The sequence below is a fragment of the Crocuta crocuta genome, unplaced genomic scaffold, assembly GCF_008692635.1.
Source record: "Crocuta crocuta isolate KB4526 unplaced genomic scaffold, BGI_CrCroc_1.0 scaffold48, whole genome shotgun sequence".
Lineage (NCBI taxonomy): Eukaryota > Metazoa > Chordata > Mammalia > Carnivora > Hyaenidae > Crocuta > Crocuta crocuta.
In genome coordinates, this window is record NW_027533089.1 from 9,365,980 (window position 1) to 9,382,401 (window position 16,422).

A 16,422-nucleotide genomic window follows, 5' to 3' on the forward strand; every position below is an offset into this window, starting at 1 on the left:
CTATAGCCAAAGTACTGAGGTGTCTTCAGGCACCCTTCCCTTAAGATTAAGGTATAATTGCAAGTGTTTGCCATCTAAGAACTGAGTAAAATCCACAGATGAGCATTTGTCAAGCATTAGTCCCAGCATGGGTCTTGAAGGAGTATCAAATGGCATGCTGAGCAACCCAAAGAACCAGCCCCTTCTTTTCAAGACAAAATTAAACCAACACAGATAACACAATTGAGGCTCATGAGCTACGAGGACCAGGTGAGACTAATGTAAAGGCTACTGACTATGGTTATTGCATTTAAAACTCAGTAGAGCATCACTGGCAATGAACAAAGCTAATGTGAACAGAATTTAACTTTGGATTTTCTAAAAAACTGGCTATAGTATTTTGCATATTTTATTTTATTACTATTTTGCATATTTTAATTTGGCTGACTTTCCATTTAAAACAGAACAGGTAAAATGGCTTGAATTATTCAAATGCATCTATTTATTCCAGTGACCTATAGACTAAGATACTCTATCAGTTGTGTAGTAATTTTTAAGTCCTAACCTCTTAATCTCTAATTTACTAAGCAGTTGCAAAGGCAAACTATGTAATTAAACAGCACTGAACACAATATAAACACAACTATGTAATTAGTATATCAACAAAGGTTAAGAACAAAGCCTCATCTGTATAATAGGGATAATAATAGTAACCCCTAGCACCTGGGTGGCTCAATTGATTAAGTGTCAGATTCTTGATTTTGGCTCAAGTCATTATCTCATGGTTCCTGAGTTTGAGCTCCATGTTCCTTGTTGGGCTCCACGTGGACAGTGTGGAGACTGCTTGGGATTGATTCTCTCTCTCCCAGTCTCTCTGCCCCTCCCCCCTGTTCTCTTTCTCTCTCAAAAATAAATAAAATTAAAAATAATAGTAACCCCTATAATAGAACTATTTGTTATTATTAGGGTAATAATAGTACCAATCAATAAAGATTAAATGAGTCAATTTATGTAAAGGAAATAGTGCCTGCATATAGTAAATGCCATGTATTACCATGAATACAATCTGTCACTGTACTAATCAAGTTTATCCTATTTTACCAGAAATAGACTGTTGCAAATTTAGGACTCTAAGGGCCACTGGAGTAGAGGAGAGGTTCTTAAAGGAAACAGTACTCCCCATGGGGAAACATGAAAATTTGTGATAGTTCTTTTTGGTTGTCACTATCATGGGAAGAAAGGGTCACCCTGAGATGCCAGATAGACTAACTTGCAGGGCCATTTCACCCAACAAAACCATCTGCCTGGCAACCCTACTAGACTTGCCTAGCCCATTTATATTTTTCCATTCTCCAAGATACCTATTTCATACACCTGTCCTGTTCTTAAAATCCAATACCCTACCCTGCCATAGTTAATAATCTTAATAAAAAAAACCTTCTCTAAGAAAATACAGGCAATCAATCAATCAAGAAATTGCTCCCTTCGCACCAAATCTTTCCATGTATTTCTGTATGTATATATTGTACTTTTGTTCCCACTACAGTGGATGAACTGTCTGTTATCCAAGCTAGTTCTACTTCTCTGCTGAATTCTATCTCCTTCAGCTGACCTTAAGAATTTTACACCTTCCACTCTATGTCTTGAATTATCAGTTTCCCTGTCTCCCAGATCATTCCCACCAGCTAAATGCTGTTTTATATCTTATTCTAAAAAACAAACCAAAAAACTCTCCCTTGGCATTCTATATCTCTCATTTCTCTCCCTTGACACTCTATTCTCAAAAGAGTTGCCTGTTTTTGGTGTTTGCATAGTTCTTCTACGCTCTGCTGATCACACTCTAATCAGGCTTTATCCCCTAAATTATCATGAAGCCATTCTCATAAATGTCTTATACAGCTTGGACTTTATCAAATATATCAACTACTGTTCCTCACTTTATTTAGCAACATTTGATATCATTGTCTTTTCTGAAACATGATACTATATTTTCCTTTTTTCCCCTCCTATTTAAACCTCAGCTTTATTAGATGTTCAACTTCTTAATGCTAAAAGTAGTTTAGCCTTACTAAATTAGGCTTAATTTGGGGGCTTCTTTTTTCTACCTCCACTAACTCCCTTGATTTAATCCAGCTTTAACAACCATCTACATGCTGATATCTAAATTTTTAACTTCAGCCTCATTAGCCCAATCATTCGTCATCTTCACCTCGACATCTAACAGAAATCTCAAATTTAATATATCTAAAGTCAAACTTCTGATCTCTAAGAGGCTTCCAAATCTGCTCATCTCCTAGTATTCCTCAACTCAGTAAAAGCTCACTTACTCTGGCCAAAATCTTTGGAGTCTTCTTTGGCTACTATGTCACTTAAAACCTACATTAAATCCTGTTGGCTCTGCCTTCAGAATATATCCAGATATGGAACCATTGTTAACATTTCCACATCTATCCTCCTGCCTACCCCAAATTGTCTCTTGCCTGGATTATTACATGTAGACTCCTAGATAGTCTCTGTTCTTTTTTTTTTTTCTTTTTAATATTTTTATTTCTAGGAGAGAGAGAGAGAGAGAGAGACAGCGTGAGCAGGGGAGGGTCAGAGAGAGAGGGAGACACAGACTCTGAAATAGGCTCCAGGCTCTGAGCTGGCAGTCAGCACAGAGCCCGACGCGGGGCTCGAACCCACAAACCGCGAGATCATGACCTAAGCGAAAGTCAGACGCTTAACCGACTAAGCCACCCAGGCGCCCTGATAGTCTTTGTTCTTGTTCCTTTATCATCCATTCTTTGTAAAACAGCCAGAATGACCCTTTAAAAACATAAATTAGATAACTGTCATTTCCCTAGGCAGAACCTTCCAATGGTTTCCCATCACAATTCAAATAAAATACAAAGTTCTTACAGGTGCTAGAGCACCCCTGTCTCCCACCCTACAACCCAACCCCTAATTAACATCATCTCTTATCGGCTACTACTTTCCCTTTTGTTTACACCAAACCAGCAATATACCTCCTGTTTTTTGTACATGCCAGGCAGGCTACCACTTCAGGACTTTAGTACCTGTTGTTCTCTTTCCTCCAATGTCCTTGCTCCAGATATTGGGACTGCTTACTTCCTTACTTCCTATAGGACTGATCAAATGTCACTTTTTTAAAAAGTTTATTTATTTTGAGAGAGCGAGCAAGCATGCAAGCGGGGAAGAGACAGAGAAGCAGAGAGAGAGGGAATCCCAAGTAGCTCCATGCCATCGGCACAGAGCCTGACGTGGAACTCAAACTCATTGTGAGATCATGACCTGAGCAGAAATTAAGAGTTGGATGCTTAATCGACTGAGCCACGCAGGTGCCCCCAAATGTCACCTACTTGACAGGTCTTCCCTGACCACCTTATCTAAAACATAACTCCTGTCGCACTGTACGCTCTTATTCCACCTAGCATTAGAACATATGTCTATTTACTTGCTTACTGATGGTTTCCCCACTAAAATGTAATAAACTCTGTTTGGACAGGGTCCTAGCCATTTTTATTTTTCTATAATCCTAGTGACTGGTGTTTTGTAGATGCTCAATAAATAATCAAACGGCTGAATAAAGGATATAAAAAGGATATGAAGTAAACACAACTGTAGTTTTAAAGGCTAGACGAAAACTAATGTTATCAGGCATTATACATGATTGCCTTGTTTACTATACCATCTGATTTGCTTGCTATACACTTGAGGTTTCATGTGAAAATTTTATTTTACCAACAAGAATGTTATTTATATCGTTTTCTGCTTATAAGTAGTAAATTAAGCTCTTTTCAATGTGGAGAGGTGAAAAGAAGCTCTAATAGTCTTTGTCCTAGATCCAGTCTAAAAATGCTTTAAAAATTTTATAGGTCACCAATTCTATTTTGATGTGTTTGAAAATGAAGCAAATGGGCATTGAAAAAATCTGGGTTTCTCTGGAAGAGATTACTTCTATATGTAAGCTATAGATTAAATGCTTATAAAAAATGTTGAGTGCAGGGTATGTGTAGTATGGATAAAATTACCTGAGTATGATATATAAGGAATAATGGAAGTAGATAAATGATGTAAATGAGATACTCTGCAACTGTGGAAGTCTATGACCAAATTATTAAGGTCCCCTTAATAATTTTTACTAGAATGGATTCCCAGAAGTCTAGAAACACAACTAATTTTGGAGCTCCAAAAACATTTTCCAATATTGCTGACCCTTGAATAACATGGGCTGATGTTTGAATAATACAGGTTTGAACTGCACAGGTCCAATTATATGCTAATTTGTTTGAATAAATATATTGGAAAAATTTTTGGAGATTTGCAACAATTTGAAAAAAACTCATGGAAGAGCCTCACAGCCTACAAATATCAACAAATTAAGAAAAAGGTATGTCATGAATCCATAAAATATATGAAGACATTTTTTTCATTTACTACCATAACATATACACAAATCTATTATAAGATTTATCAAAACTTAGGTACACACTGATAGTCTGTGGCACCACTTGAAGTTGTGAATGTAAACAAATGTAAAAATGTGGTATTAAATAACTGTATAAAATTAAATGTACTGTAATAATTTTGTATCCACCACCTGTGGCTTAAAACACTGAGTGACATTTACCATCTCCACGTGAGCAGTTCATCTCTCCAGTAAACTGTGTATCACAATAAAAATGTGACCCCTTGCAGTTCTCACACGTTTTTCAAGGTGTTTAGAGCAATACCATACGCTCTGAATAACATTAAGGAACCCATATGAAGTGCTGCTAGTGATGTTGGAAGAGCTCCCAAGCAGCAGAGAAAAGTCATGACATTACAAGAAAAAATTGAATTGCTTGGCATCTACTGTAGGTTGAGGTCTGCAGCTGTGGTTGCCTGCCATTTCAAGATCAATGAATCCAGTGTAAAGACCATTGTAAAAAGAAAAAGAAAAAAGAGGAAACTGGTGAAGCCATCACTGCAGTTATGCTAGCAGGTATGAAAACCTTGTACTTTTTATCTTCTGTTGAAAATGCAACTTTTATGTGTGTGTAAGATGGCTCTAAGAAAGACCTGCCTATAGACTCTAACATGATCGAGAAAAAGCAATGTCACTATAATACAACATAGGGCAAAGAAAAGAGAAGGACTTAAAGCTGGAGAATTTAATGCCAGCAAAGGATGACTTGATAATTTTAGAAATACGTTTCACTTAAAAAATACTGAGTTAACAGAGAAGCAGCTTCTGCGGACCAAGAAAGAGCAGACAGTTCCCAGACACCATTAAGAAAATCACCGAGGAGAAAAGGTATCTGCCTAAATGGGTTTTTAATACAGACGAAAATGCCTCCAAAGACATTTATTTTTATGACCTAGAACTTCTAGGATATGGACACGGAAACTAAAGCAAATGGTGGGAGAACAATTGGTATTGTATAAAATCATTTTGAAAGAAATGCAAAAGCAAAAAAAAAAAAAAAAATCACCCAGAAATTCTGATGTATTTTCATGAAGTTACACCTAATGTGCCCACCTCTCCTGCATCCCTTTCCACGTCCTCCACCCCTCTGCGTCTGCCACCCTTCACGTAGCAAGACCAAGCCCTCCTCTTCCTCAGCTTACTCTAGGTGAAGACAAGGAAGAAGACCTTTATGATAATCCACTTCTACTTACCAAATAATACTTATGCAGTACAGTTAATTAATTGAACTGTTGTGTATGTGTGTTTTCATGGGAAATAATAATATAGGACAAGAACAGTAAGAGATGTTTGTGTCATCATCTAAGTATTGACCACGTAGAACATCATGTGCAAGACCTATATGGAAGTAGACAGCCTATCCTTACAGAGGTATAAGGTTAAGTAATATTTACTGTAAACTTAATAATCTGTTAGTTCTATATTTTTTAACTTTGCTTTCAAATAACATCATAGGGTGTGTTCCTCTCTCTAGTACATGAAGAAGGTGCACAGCAGCCTATTATCATAGGTAAGTGGTTTTTAAAAAAATATAACACTATTTCCAATAGTATATTATGAATATGACTAGAATACTGTTTGCCATAAAAATATTTGAATAATTTATTAGTGTATAGGCTAGGCTATCAGAGAGCATTCACACTGCTGCTGCTTCCTTATCAATTCATGAATTATTAACCTGTAAATAAATATGAATTTCTTTTTCATTTTTTATATTTAGTGTTATACATATGTAACATCAACAGTGTTATGTATAAGACAACATTGATGTAGGTACTGACAGATAATTCATCTTGTAAAACATGAAATAAACTTACGTTATCAGTAAATATAATACAGTACTATGAATGTATTTTCCCTTATGATTTTCTTGACATTTTCTTTTCTCTAGCTTACTTAATTGTATACATATAACATACAAAATATGTGTTAAACTGACTGTTTAGGTTATGAGTAAGGCTTCCAGTCAATCGGCTATTACTAGTTAAGTTTTGGAGGAGTCAGTTATATATGAATTTTTAGTTGCACTGAGGGGTCAGTGCCCCTATCCCCTGTGCTTTTCAAGGTCAACTTTATCTAGAGTTCAAAATACTTTCCTAATATGCAACAGACTTAGTTCTTTAATGAAATATAAAGATTATATTTAATCAAATGTATAGGCTATTTTAAGCAAAATTAATTTTCAATGCTAAATTTTCAATCTTACAATGGAAAATTTTGAACTTTCGGTATTTACATATCCCTTAATGGCATGCTTCAATTAAATATATGGATTTTTCTACAAGCAATAAAATTATTATCAACATGGATGGACCTTGAGGGTATTATGCTGAGCGAAATAAGTCACGCAAAGAAGGACAGATAACATATGTTTGCACGTATAGGTGGATTAGGAGGAACTTAACAGAGGACCATGGAGGAGAAGGGGGGAAATAGTGGGGGAGAGGGAGAGAGGCAAACCATGAGAGACTCTTGAATGCTGAGAACAAACTTAGGACTGATGGGTGTGGTGGGGGAGGGGGGAGATGGGCATGGAAGAGGGCACTTGCGGGGATGAGCACTGGGTGTTATATGGAAACCAACTTGACAATAAAGTATTTGTAAAAAAAAAAAAAATTATTATAAATTCTAATGAATGACATACATACCTGAGGTAAACCAGCACCTGTTTGCATAGAAGACTTTTTTAATAGTCTCACTTCTTTGTTTATGTATCTTAGCATTCCACTAAGAGTACTGAAGTCATTATTCTCAGAACTATCATCTTCTGTGTCATATTTGAGAGGTTTAAATGAGTCTGGCTGGGTATAAGTCAGATCCTTCTGGCTTTCTTCTAATGTTGAAGATTGTTCTAACTGCATTTTTTTTAAGTCTTGTAGTAATTCTTCAGAAAGATCTTCATCACTATGAGTTTTGAAACTAAGGTCACTGGCACTAATTGAGCGACGCAGTTTTCTACACTTAAAAAAAGCTGCATGAGAATGTTTAGCAAATTTTGGATCTTGAAGGGCAGGCATAATTTCTGTTGCAGACGTAAGCAGGGTAGGTAGAAACTTGATGTCTCCTGCCCTTTCATGTCCCGAAATTTTGGCTTGTAATCTGGTTAATTCTGATTCCTGTAGAAAAATAGATACACAGTAGGTGTTAAATGATGCCTTAACAATGATTCATTGTTAAATGAATAAATTACTTAAATGATCTTTAAGAGTCTATGATTTTCTAAGTCAACCTTCTGCCTAGAACACAAATTGTTTTTCTAACAAACCATGAGAGTTTTCCAGGCTCTGTTTATACCCTTCATTTTGGGAAAATTACACATGTTCCCTTGAAATACGTTAAAGCTATACTAAGGAACTCCATGAAAACTACATTTTCGTTATACAAAAGTTTTTCCTTTTTAGTGCTACTGACACTATCCGTTTCTATTTAAGACTGAAATCTTGGGGTGCCTGTGTGGCTCGGTTGGTTGAGTTTCCAGCTTTGGCTCAGGTCATGATCTCATGGTTCATGAGTTCGAGCCCTACGTTGGGCTCTGCGCTGACAGCTCAAGTCCTGGAGCCTGCTTTGGATTCTGTGTCTCCCTCTCTCTCTCAAAAATAAATACAAAAAAAGATTAAAATTTTATATCTGAAAATTTCAAAAATATGAAGGTACACTATATTTGTTAATCTAGCAGATATACATACAAATAACTCCCTTCAGAATTTCTATTAATTACTCTGTTTTACATGTCTTCATTACAAGAGAGTTTCACTACACTATAAATTTTTCAAAGAAAAACCTCTCAAAAAGTGATTTAGTTAGGATTGATTTAAATATTAAACTTTCATTTCTACAATTTTTCCATGTCCTTCATTTGGGCCCTTTGACCCGACTTTGGGATTCTAAGAATGAGACTGCATATACTGAAAAACCATAAAGCCTAAAAAACTGAAGACAGAAGTTAAATATGTATAGTAGTCTTCTGATCAAATACATTTTCCTTTTCTTATAGTTATCCATAAACTTATATAACCTTATCCATAAACCATATAGTTCTAAATTAGTCATTCTGATAGTTTCTATTCTTTCTAAAAATAGTGCACTTACTAAAATTGTCATAACCACAGAATGCATTAGAAAAAAGTTTAACATGCTTATTTCAGCTCTTTGATGTTTATTACTTTATTTACATAAATGTTTACAAGTGGCTAGAGTGACAACTTTTGGGGTAAACCTTGTATTTACATTTTTATAATCACAATTAATAAAGTACCTATATAGAGTTGAAGACATTTAAACACTAGCCACAGAGTTATCTAGTCATAACTGAGAATTGTGGTACCTCAGATAAATAGGAGTCCACCTAATTTTCAGTTTAACACTTAGCTCTTATTATGAAATGTAGTACACGGAATATGTTAAACATAATTCAACTCTAACTTAAGCCTCAAAGAAGGTCAGTACTGTAGTGTGCCTAATATAGCGATGCCTTTAGGCCTCTCAGAAAATGGTCTTGGCTTTGCCCTTGTTCTAGCTTACTTCAAATAATAGAGTATTTGTGACGGTACTTAATAAGGAAGTGACATTGAAAGATCAGTTGCCTCAATTCTGTTCTTTCTTCTCCCTCACTTCTGTTTCTGTTCTGTCATTTACTGTTGCTGTCAGTGGAATTGCTGCCCATTATTTATAGCTACTTCTAATAGCTATAGTGATGACCGCTTCTGCTCTGTTAGCTTTTAAAATTTTTCTTCTATACTCCTTAATTTTTTTTTTTTTAGACTTTAGATCTGTTAACATTGACTTTGCAAGTTACTATCAAAAACTTCTGAATAATTAACTGCAAACCAATTCTATTTATCTCATTACTAAGCAGAGACAACTATTGTAACAAAAGATACACAATAAATCTTTAAATTTTGAGTCAATTTTTCACAATGAAGCTATGTAATTTTATATAAATGCTGTAAATCCCTAGAACACTAGGTATATTAATGTTTCAAAAAGCATAGAGTGCTCAATCTAAACATAATTTCAGATTATGTCTAGGGGTGTCTGGGTGGCTTCATTGGTGAAACATGCTACTCATGTTCTTGGGGTTGCGAGTTGGAGTCGTGTGTCGGGTGGAGAGATTATAAATAAAATCCTGGGTCACATGGGTGGCTCAGTCAGGTAAGTGTCCGACTCTTGATTTTGATGTTACAGTTCATGAGTTGGACCCCACATTGGGCTCTGTGTTGACAGTGTGGAACCTGCTTGGGATTCTCTCTCTCCCGCCCTCTCTGCCCCTCTACTGGAGCCCTCTCTCTCTAAATAAACTTAAATAAAATCTTAAAAAAAAGATTATGTCTATTCAGTTTTCCTTAGTACTGTGAATAACAAGTATATTATATATGGAATCTGAGTGCTCAGCTTAGTAACTAGAAATACTTCTAAAATATTGGAATACTTTTGCCTTTTAATAACTTCTACTTGGCAATAAAATAATTTATTGCTTAATAGCTATCCATGAACTTGTTCTTTTGTAAAGTTTTAGCTAGCAATGTTGTTTCCATACATACTGGCAGTTTTTAATTAATAATAAATCGCTTTACCTCTATGCACCAATACAGATACTCCAAATTCCACACTAAGCTGCTATAATAGAGGTGAATAGTAGAAAAAGCACTATTTCAAAAATGATAATTTTTTTAATAGAAAGAAACTATTGGTTTGATGAAAAATGCTCCTACTTTTAGGTATATCAAATATAGAACCTCTAAAATAAACATAATTAAGTTTGTATTTGAATACAGTCTAGTCTGAGATGGTAACAGGTGATTCCTTCCATGACACACTCAATCTATAGCTACACACAGAGAAATTCCCTCTCAAAGAAGCTAGCTGAGCAACACCTACACAATGGGTTAATGAGAAAATACCTACGAAAGGGCCATTCAATGAGAGGAAATACTCGACTCCCAGCTCCTCCCTGAGGAGTGAAGGGTTTGGACCCCACATCTAACACCCCCCTATATATTGGGAGTTAAAATCATGTACGTTTTTATTTATTTATTTAAAGACAGACAACAAGCTGGGGAAGGGCAGAGAGAAGGGTACTAACAGCAGAGAGCCCGATGCGGGCCCGAACTCCTAAGCCAAGAGATCATAACGGGAGCTGAAGTTGGACACTTGACCAACTGAGCCACCCAGGTGCCCCAACTTTTAATACTACTACCTGAGGAAAGGGCATCAAAACACCTAGCTCTGGAAAGCTAAGAGGACTTGCAATCATGAGACCCACAAGTACTACAGCAAACAATAAAACGGTTTTTAACGGGCTCACAATAATGTGCTATGGCTGTCCACCCAGGACTTCAGCAGCACAGAAGGAGCTGGCAAAAAATGCCCACCTCCCAACCTTTCCCTGAAAGAATCCTATTTACATACTTTAAAAGCTTCTGCTGGAGGGTCAGTCTTCCAATTTAGCATGTATCCAGGAGAAGACTGTGAGCCTCCAGAGACCAGGGAAGATACCTCCTCTACCTGGTCCCTCAAGTCTGCTTCACATTTCCAGTATCGTCTTGGAAGGACTTGCACATGTCTGGCACGTAAGCTTTTAAAACTGCTGCCCAAGGACAGTATGGACTGTATGGCTCTATAACCAAGAGTGTTTACATTCATATGTCCAATAATAGGACCATAGCAAACAAAGCAGTTCTTAGTAGGCAGAGAAGCATACCCTTGTGGCTCCAGAAATTAGTCCTGCACTGAGGGTACAGACAATATAGCCCATTTCTTAGTTTCTCCCTGTAAGGATACCAATTACACACATTTCCAGCTCTTGTCTGAGGGTCTAACTTTTCAGTCAGCCTGCATCTAGGTGCTGACTGAGATCCTTATCCTTCTCTTTGGGATACTGACAAATCTTGGCAGACCCTCAACTACTGGGAGCCACCTAGAAGAACAAAGAAGGCTGCTTCGACAATCACAAAGGTTTGAAAGTCAATAAGGGACTCAGAACAGGTTAATCAACAAAGCGTATCTCCTACACAAGACTAAAGTGGCTGAAACCAACAAAGAACTGAGAAAAGTAAAGAAATAGAGGAATATGTTCCAAACAAAAAAATAAGCTAAAACTCCAGAAACAGACCTTCATGAGATAGACAGATGATTTAACTGACAGTTACAAATAACTGTTGTAAAGATGCTCACCAAACTCAGGAGAGCAATGCATGAATGAAGTCAGAACTTCAATAAAGATACAGAAAATATAAGAAAATACCAAATAGAAATCGCAGAGTGAAAATACAAGAACTGAACTGGAATATTCAACAGACTAGATCAAAAAGAAGAAGGGATCAGCAGACTCAAAAAGCAATGGAATTCATCCTATCACAGAAACAGAAAGAACAAAATGAAAAAGGGTTAAACTAGTTTAAGGCACTAATAGGACACGATCAAGAGGACCAACATACACATTATACAGGTGCCAGAAGAGAAGAAAGGAGCACAAAGCTTATTTAAATACATAATAGGCAAAAACTTCTTTCTTTTTTACTCAACTGCATTTTCTTTAATATGCACAACTTAATTTTTTTAATGTGTATTTAGTNCAAAAACTTCTTTAACTTGAGAAAAGAAACAAACATCCAGATCCAGGAAGCCCAGAGAATTCAGAGATCCAAACTGAAACTCATTGTGATTGTGAAAACTCAAAGATAAGAAGAGAATTCTTTTTAAATGTTTATTTTTGAGAGAAAAAGAGGGAGGGAGAGGGAGACCGCATGAGATGGGGACGGGCAGAGAGATTGGGGACAGAGGATCCAAAGCAGGCGTCATGTTTCTAGCAGGCAGCCTGATGTGCGGCTCAAAATCATGAACCATGAGACCAAGAATTGGGCTGAAGTTAGTCGCTCAACCAACTGATCCACCCAGGCACCCCAGACAAGGAGAGAATTTTACACTTGATCTTAGCCAAAAGGCCGAGAAGCGATACAAGGAGAGAATTTTAAAAGCATTAAGAGAAAAACTACTTCTTAGATACAAGGAAACCCCTGTGAGACAATCAACAGAAAATCTGCAAGCAAGAAGGGAGTGACACGATACATTACAAGTGCTAAAAGAAAATAAACCTGCCAACCAAGAATACTCTTCCTGGCAAAGTTGTCCTTTAGCATTAAAGCATAAAGACTTTTCCAGACAAGCAAAAGCTGAAGGAATTTATCTCCACTAAACTGGCCCTACACTACATTTTAAAGGGAATTCTTCAAGCTGAAATAAAAGAATGCTAAATAGTAAGAGGAAAACATAAAGTTTCAATATCATTGGTAAAGGTATTTATATAGTTAAATTTAGAACACTCTAATGTTCTAATTGTAGTGTGTAAATCACATATAACTCTAGTATAAAGGTTAAAAGACATGGGGTGGGGGGAGCGACTTCCTGGGAAGATGGTGGAGGAGGATCCCGGCTCACCTCATCCCATGGATACAAGTAGATAACACCTACATCAGTGTGAATAATCCAGAAAATGACCTGAAGACTCCCTGCTAAATGTGGAGAAGAGGCTGCATATAAGAAGGTAGGAAAGTTGGAGGTGGGGTTGAGAGCCGAACTGGCCAGCGGGACTGTCTGTGGAGGGAAGGACACTGTGGGCATGGAGAAGGGAGAGGCGTAGACCCCATGCCAGAGCCCCAGGCATGAGGACCTGCCCTGGGAAGATGAATTCCCTGTAACATTTGGCTTTGGAAACCTTAGGGGCCCAACTCCATGAATTCTTACAATCAGTGGGGCTTACAATCTGGAACTTTAAAAATCAGCAGGCTGGGCGCTGGGAGAGCCAGGAGGGTGGAGTCCCTGCCCTTAAAGAGACAGAGCAACAAACAGCCCCACAGAGATAGAACAGTAGTTTGAAAAGCACCTGGGGTAAATGGAAGGAAGATTTGTTTTCTCATCTCAGGTTGTGAGTTGGAGCGGCAGGAGTTTCCAACAGAAGAGCTGCGAGAAACCATTTCCATCTGTTCCCTAGCCTAGATATACATACAGACACCTGAGGGAACCAGCACAGCTGAACACTCTTCACCCAGCTCGCTAACAGCGTGCCCTGTCCCTGCATCCTCCTGTAGGCTCGTTCCATCCAACCTACCCTAGGCAAGAGTTTTCAAAAGTGGCTCCAAGTCCCCTCCCACAGCAGACTAGCAAATACCTTGCTAACACTGTGCACCCCACCCCTATGTTCTCCTTCAGACCTGTCCTTGGCAGGAGTCCATCAAAAGTGGTGGCACAAGTTAGCAGAAGGAAAGGAGCCCTGATAGGGGCCACCACCCCCCCAAAGTGACTCCTGCCCTGGGAAGGAGGTAAGATAACCACATACACCAGTACAACTATGACCCCAGCAGTGGGAAGATATCGGGTGACTGCAGGCCCCACCCACCAACAAAAGTTTCTCAGGGGGACACCACAGGGAGAGTGCTCTGCAGATCAGTGCTACTGCAGCTCTGGCAAGTGCCTGGTCTGATCCAACTCAAGCCCAAGGCAGCCCTGGACTGGCCCACTAACAACACAGGGACCAAACCTTCTCACAACAGGCAAGGAGAGCCATTGTAGATGACTGGATTAACGGCAAATGCAGCTCAGCCAAAACAGTAGGGAACACACAACACACATAGGAGACCCCCGTAAAGCACCAGGTTCTGGTCGACAGGCAATATTATACTGCAGGGTACTACAAAACCTCTTCTTCATAAGGCCATGAGTTTCAAGAGCAGAAGCCATAGCTGACTTTCCTAACATACAGAAACAGACCCAGTGAGTCACACAAAATGAGGTGGTAGAGGAATATATGGTATCTCAAAGGAAATGACAGGACAAAACCACAGCAAGAGAGCTTAATGAAACAGAGATAAGTAATATGCCTGATGTAGAATTTAAAGTAATGGTCATAACGATACTCACTGGACTTGAGAAAAGAGTGGAGGACCTCAGTGACACCCTAAGTAGAGGCAGAATACATTAAAAAGAACCAGTCAGAGAAGAAGAAATCAATAACTGAAACTAAAAATAGACTAGAGGGAATAAACAGTAGACCAAAGGAAGCACAAGAACAGATCAGGGGCCTGTGGAACAGAGTAATGGAAAACAACCAAGCTTAACAGGAAAGAGAAAAAACAATGATAATAAAAAAACAGATTAGGGGAACTCAAAGATACCATCAGTCATAATAACATTTATATTATAGGGATCCCAGAAGGAGAGAAATGGGGGCAGGAATTTAAGAAGTAACAATTGAAAACTTCCTAAACCTGAGGAAGGAAACAGAAATCCAGATCCAGGAAGCACACAGAGCTCCTAACAAAATCAGTCCAAGGAGGTCCACACCAAGACACAGAATAATTAAAATGGCAAAAAGTGGTGATGAAGAGAGTTTTATTTAAAAAAAATGTGTTTATGTTTTATTTATTTTTGAGAGCAAGAGAGACAGAGCACAAGCATGGAGGGGCAGAGAGGGAGACACAGCATCAGAAGCAGGTTCCAGGCTCCAAGCTGTCAGCACAGAACCTGAGGTAGGGCTTGAATTCACAGACTGTGAGCTCATGACCTGTTCTGAAGTTGGACACTTAACCAACCAAGCCACTCAGGTGTCCCAGAGAGAGAATTTTAAAAGCAGCAAGAGAAAATCTTACCTTATGGGTAAGGCTATCAGCTGATTTTTTAGCCGAAATTCTGTAGGCCAGAAGGGAGTGGCATAATATATTAAAAGTGGTGAAAAGAAAAAAACATGTAACCAAGAATACTCTCTCCAGTAAGGCTATCATTCAGAATAGAAGGACAGATAGTTTCCCAGACAAAAATGAAAGGAATTTACCCCCTACTAAACCAGCCTTACAAGAACTGTCAAACGGGACCCTTTGAGTGGAAAGGAAAAACCACAAGCAGGAGTAAGAAAGGTAGGAAGCACAAAAACGGTAAAATTAAGTCTATATAAAACCTAGTCAAAGGATTCACAAAATGAAAGGATGTAAAGCAGGACACCATATACCTAAAACCTAGTGCTTTTAGAAGGGGTTCAAATTTAAGCAGCGATTAACTTAATATAGACTGCTGTAAGCATAAGATGTCATTTATAAACCTAATGGTCACCACAAATCACAAACCAGTCACAGATATAGAAAATAAAAAGAAAAAGGAATCCAAGCATATCACTAAAGAGAGCAGCAGACCATAAGAAGAGAGCAAGAGAAAAGAGGAACAGAGAAGAGCTACAAAAACAACCATAAAACAAATAACAAAATGGTGGTAAGTACATACTTATCAATAATTATTTTGAATGTGAATGGACAAAATGCTCAATCAAAAGACTGAAGAGTGACACAGAATGGATAAAAAAGCAAGACCTATCTATAAGCAGCCTAAAAGAGATTCATTTCATTTTTTTTTTTTTTTTTTTAATTTCTAGGAGAGAGAGAGAGAGACAGCATGAGCAGGGGAGGGTCAGAGAGAGAGGAAGTCACAGACTGAAACAGGCTCCAGGCTCTGAGCTGGCAGTCAGCACATAGCCCGACACGGGGCTCGAACCCACAAACCGCGAGATCATGACCTAAGCGAAAGTTGGACGCTTAACCGACTAAGCCACCCAGGCGCCCCAAAGAGATTCATTTCAGACCAAACAACACATAAAGGTTGAAAGTGAAGGGATGGGGGGAGGCAAGATGGTGGGGAAGTAGGGAGCTCCGTACATTTCACTCACCTGAATCTCTCAAACAAAGAAGGCCTGAAGCCATAGGACACTGAACCCCAAGAGTCTGGGAGGAAAAGAGACAGAGTCCACTAAGAAGACAGCCTCATAGGTGCGTGATTGCAAACTGGGCAAGATAAAAACGGGCTGGGAGCCTGAGGCACGGAGGGGAGGGAGCCCCCTCCAAGAGAGCCACGGAGAGATGAGGGAGAGAGAAAAAGCGGCTGAACCTGCTCATAGAACTGTCCCTGGAGAAGAGACAAACCTCAGGCTGGGT

General features: G+C 38.4%; 1 protein-coding gene across 3 annotated transcripts in view; it reads right to left on the reverse strand.

Moving 5' to 3' along the window:
• The window catches only part of CCDC18 (coiled-coil domain containing 18), a 127,618-nt gene that overhangs the window by 11,109 nt on the left and 100,087 nt on the right, over positions 1–16,422 (reverse strand). For all 3 annotated transcript variants that reach the window (XM_077746170.1, XM_077746168.1, XM_077746169.1), the window contains one exon: positions 7,099–7,566. In XM_077746170.1, coding sequence (XP_077602296.1) covers positions 7,099–7,566 — 468 coding nt within the window. The remainder of the gene's footprint in view (positions 1–7,098; positions 7,567–16,422) is intronic.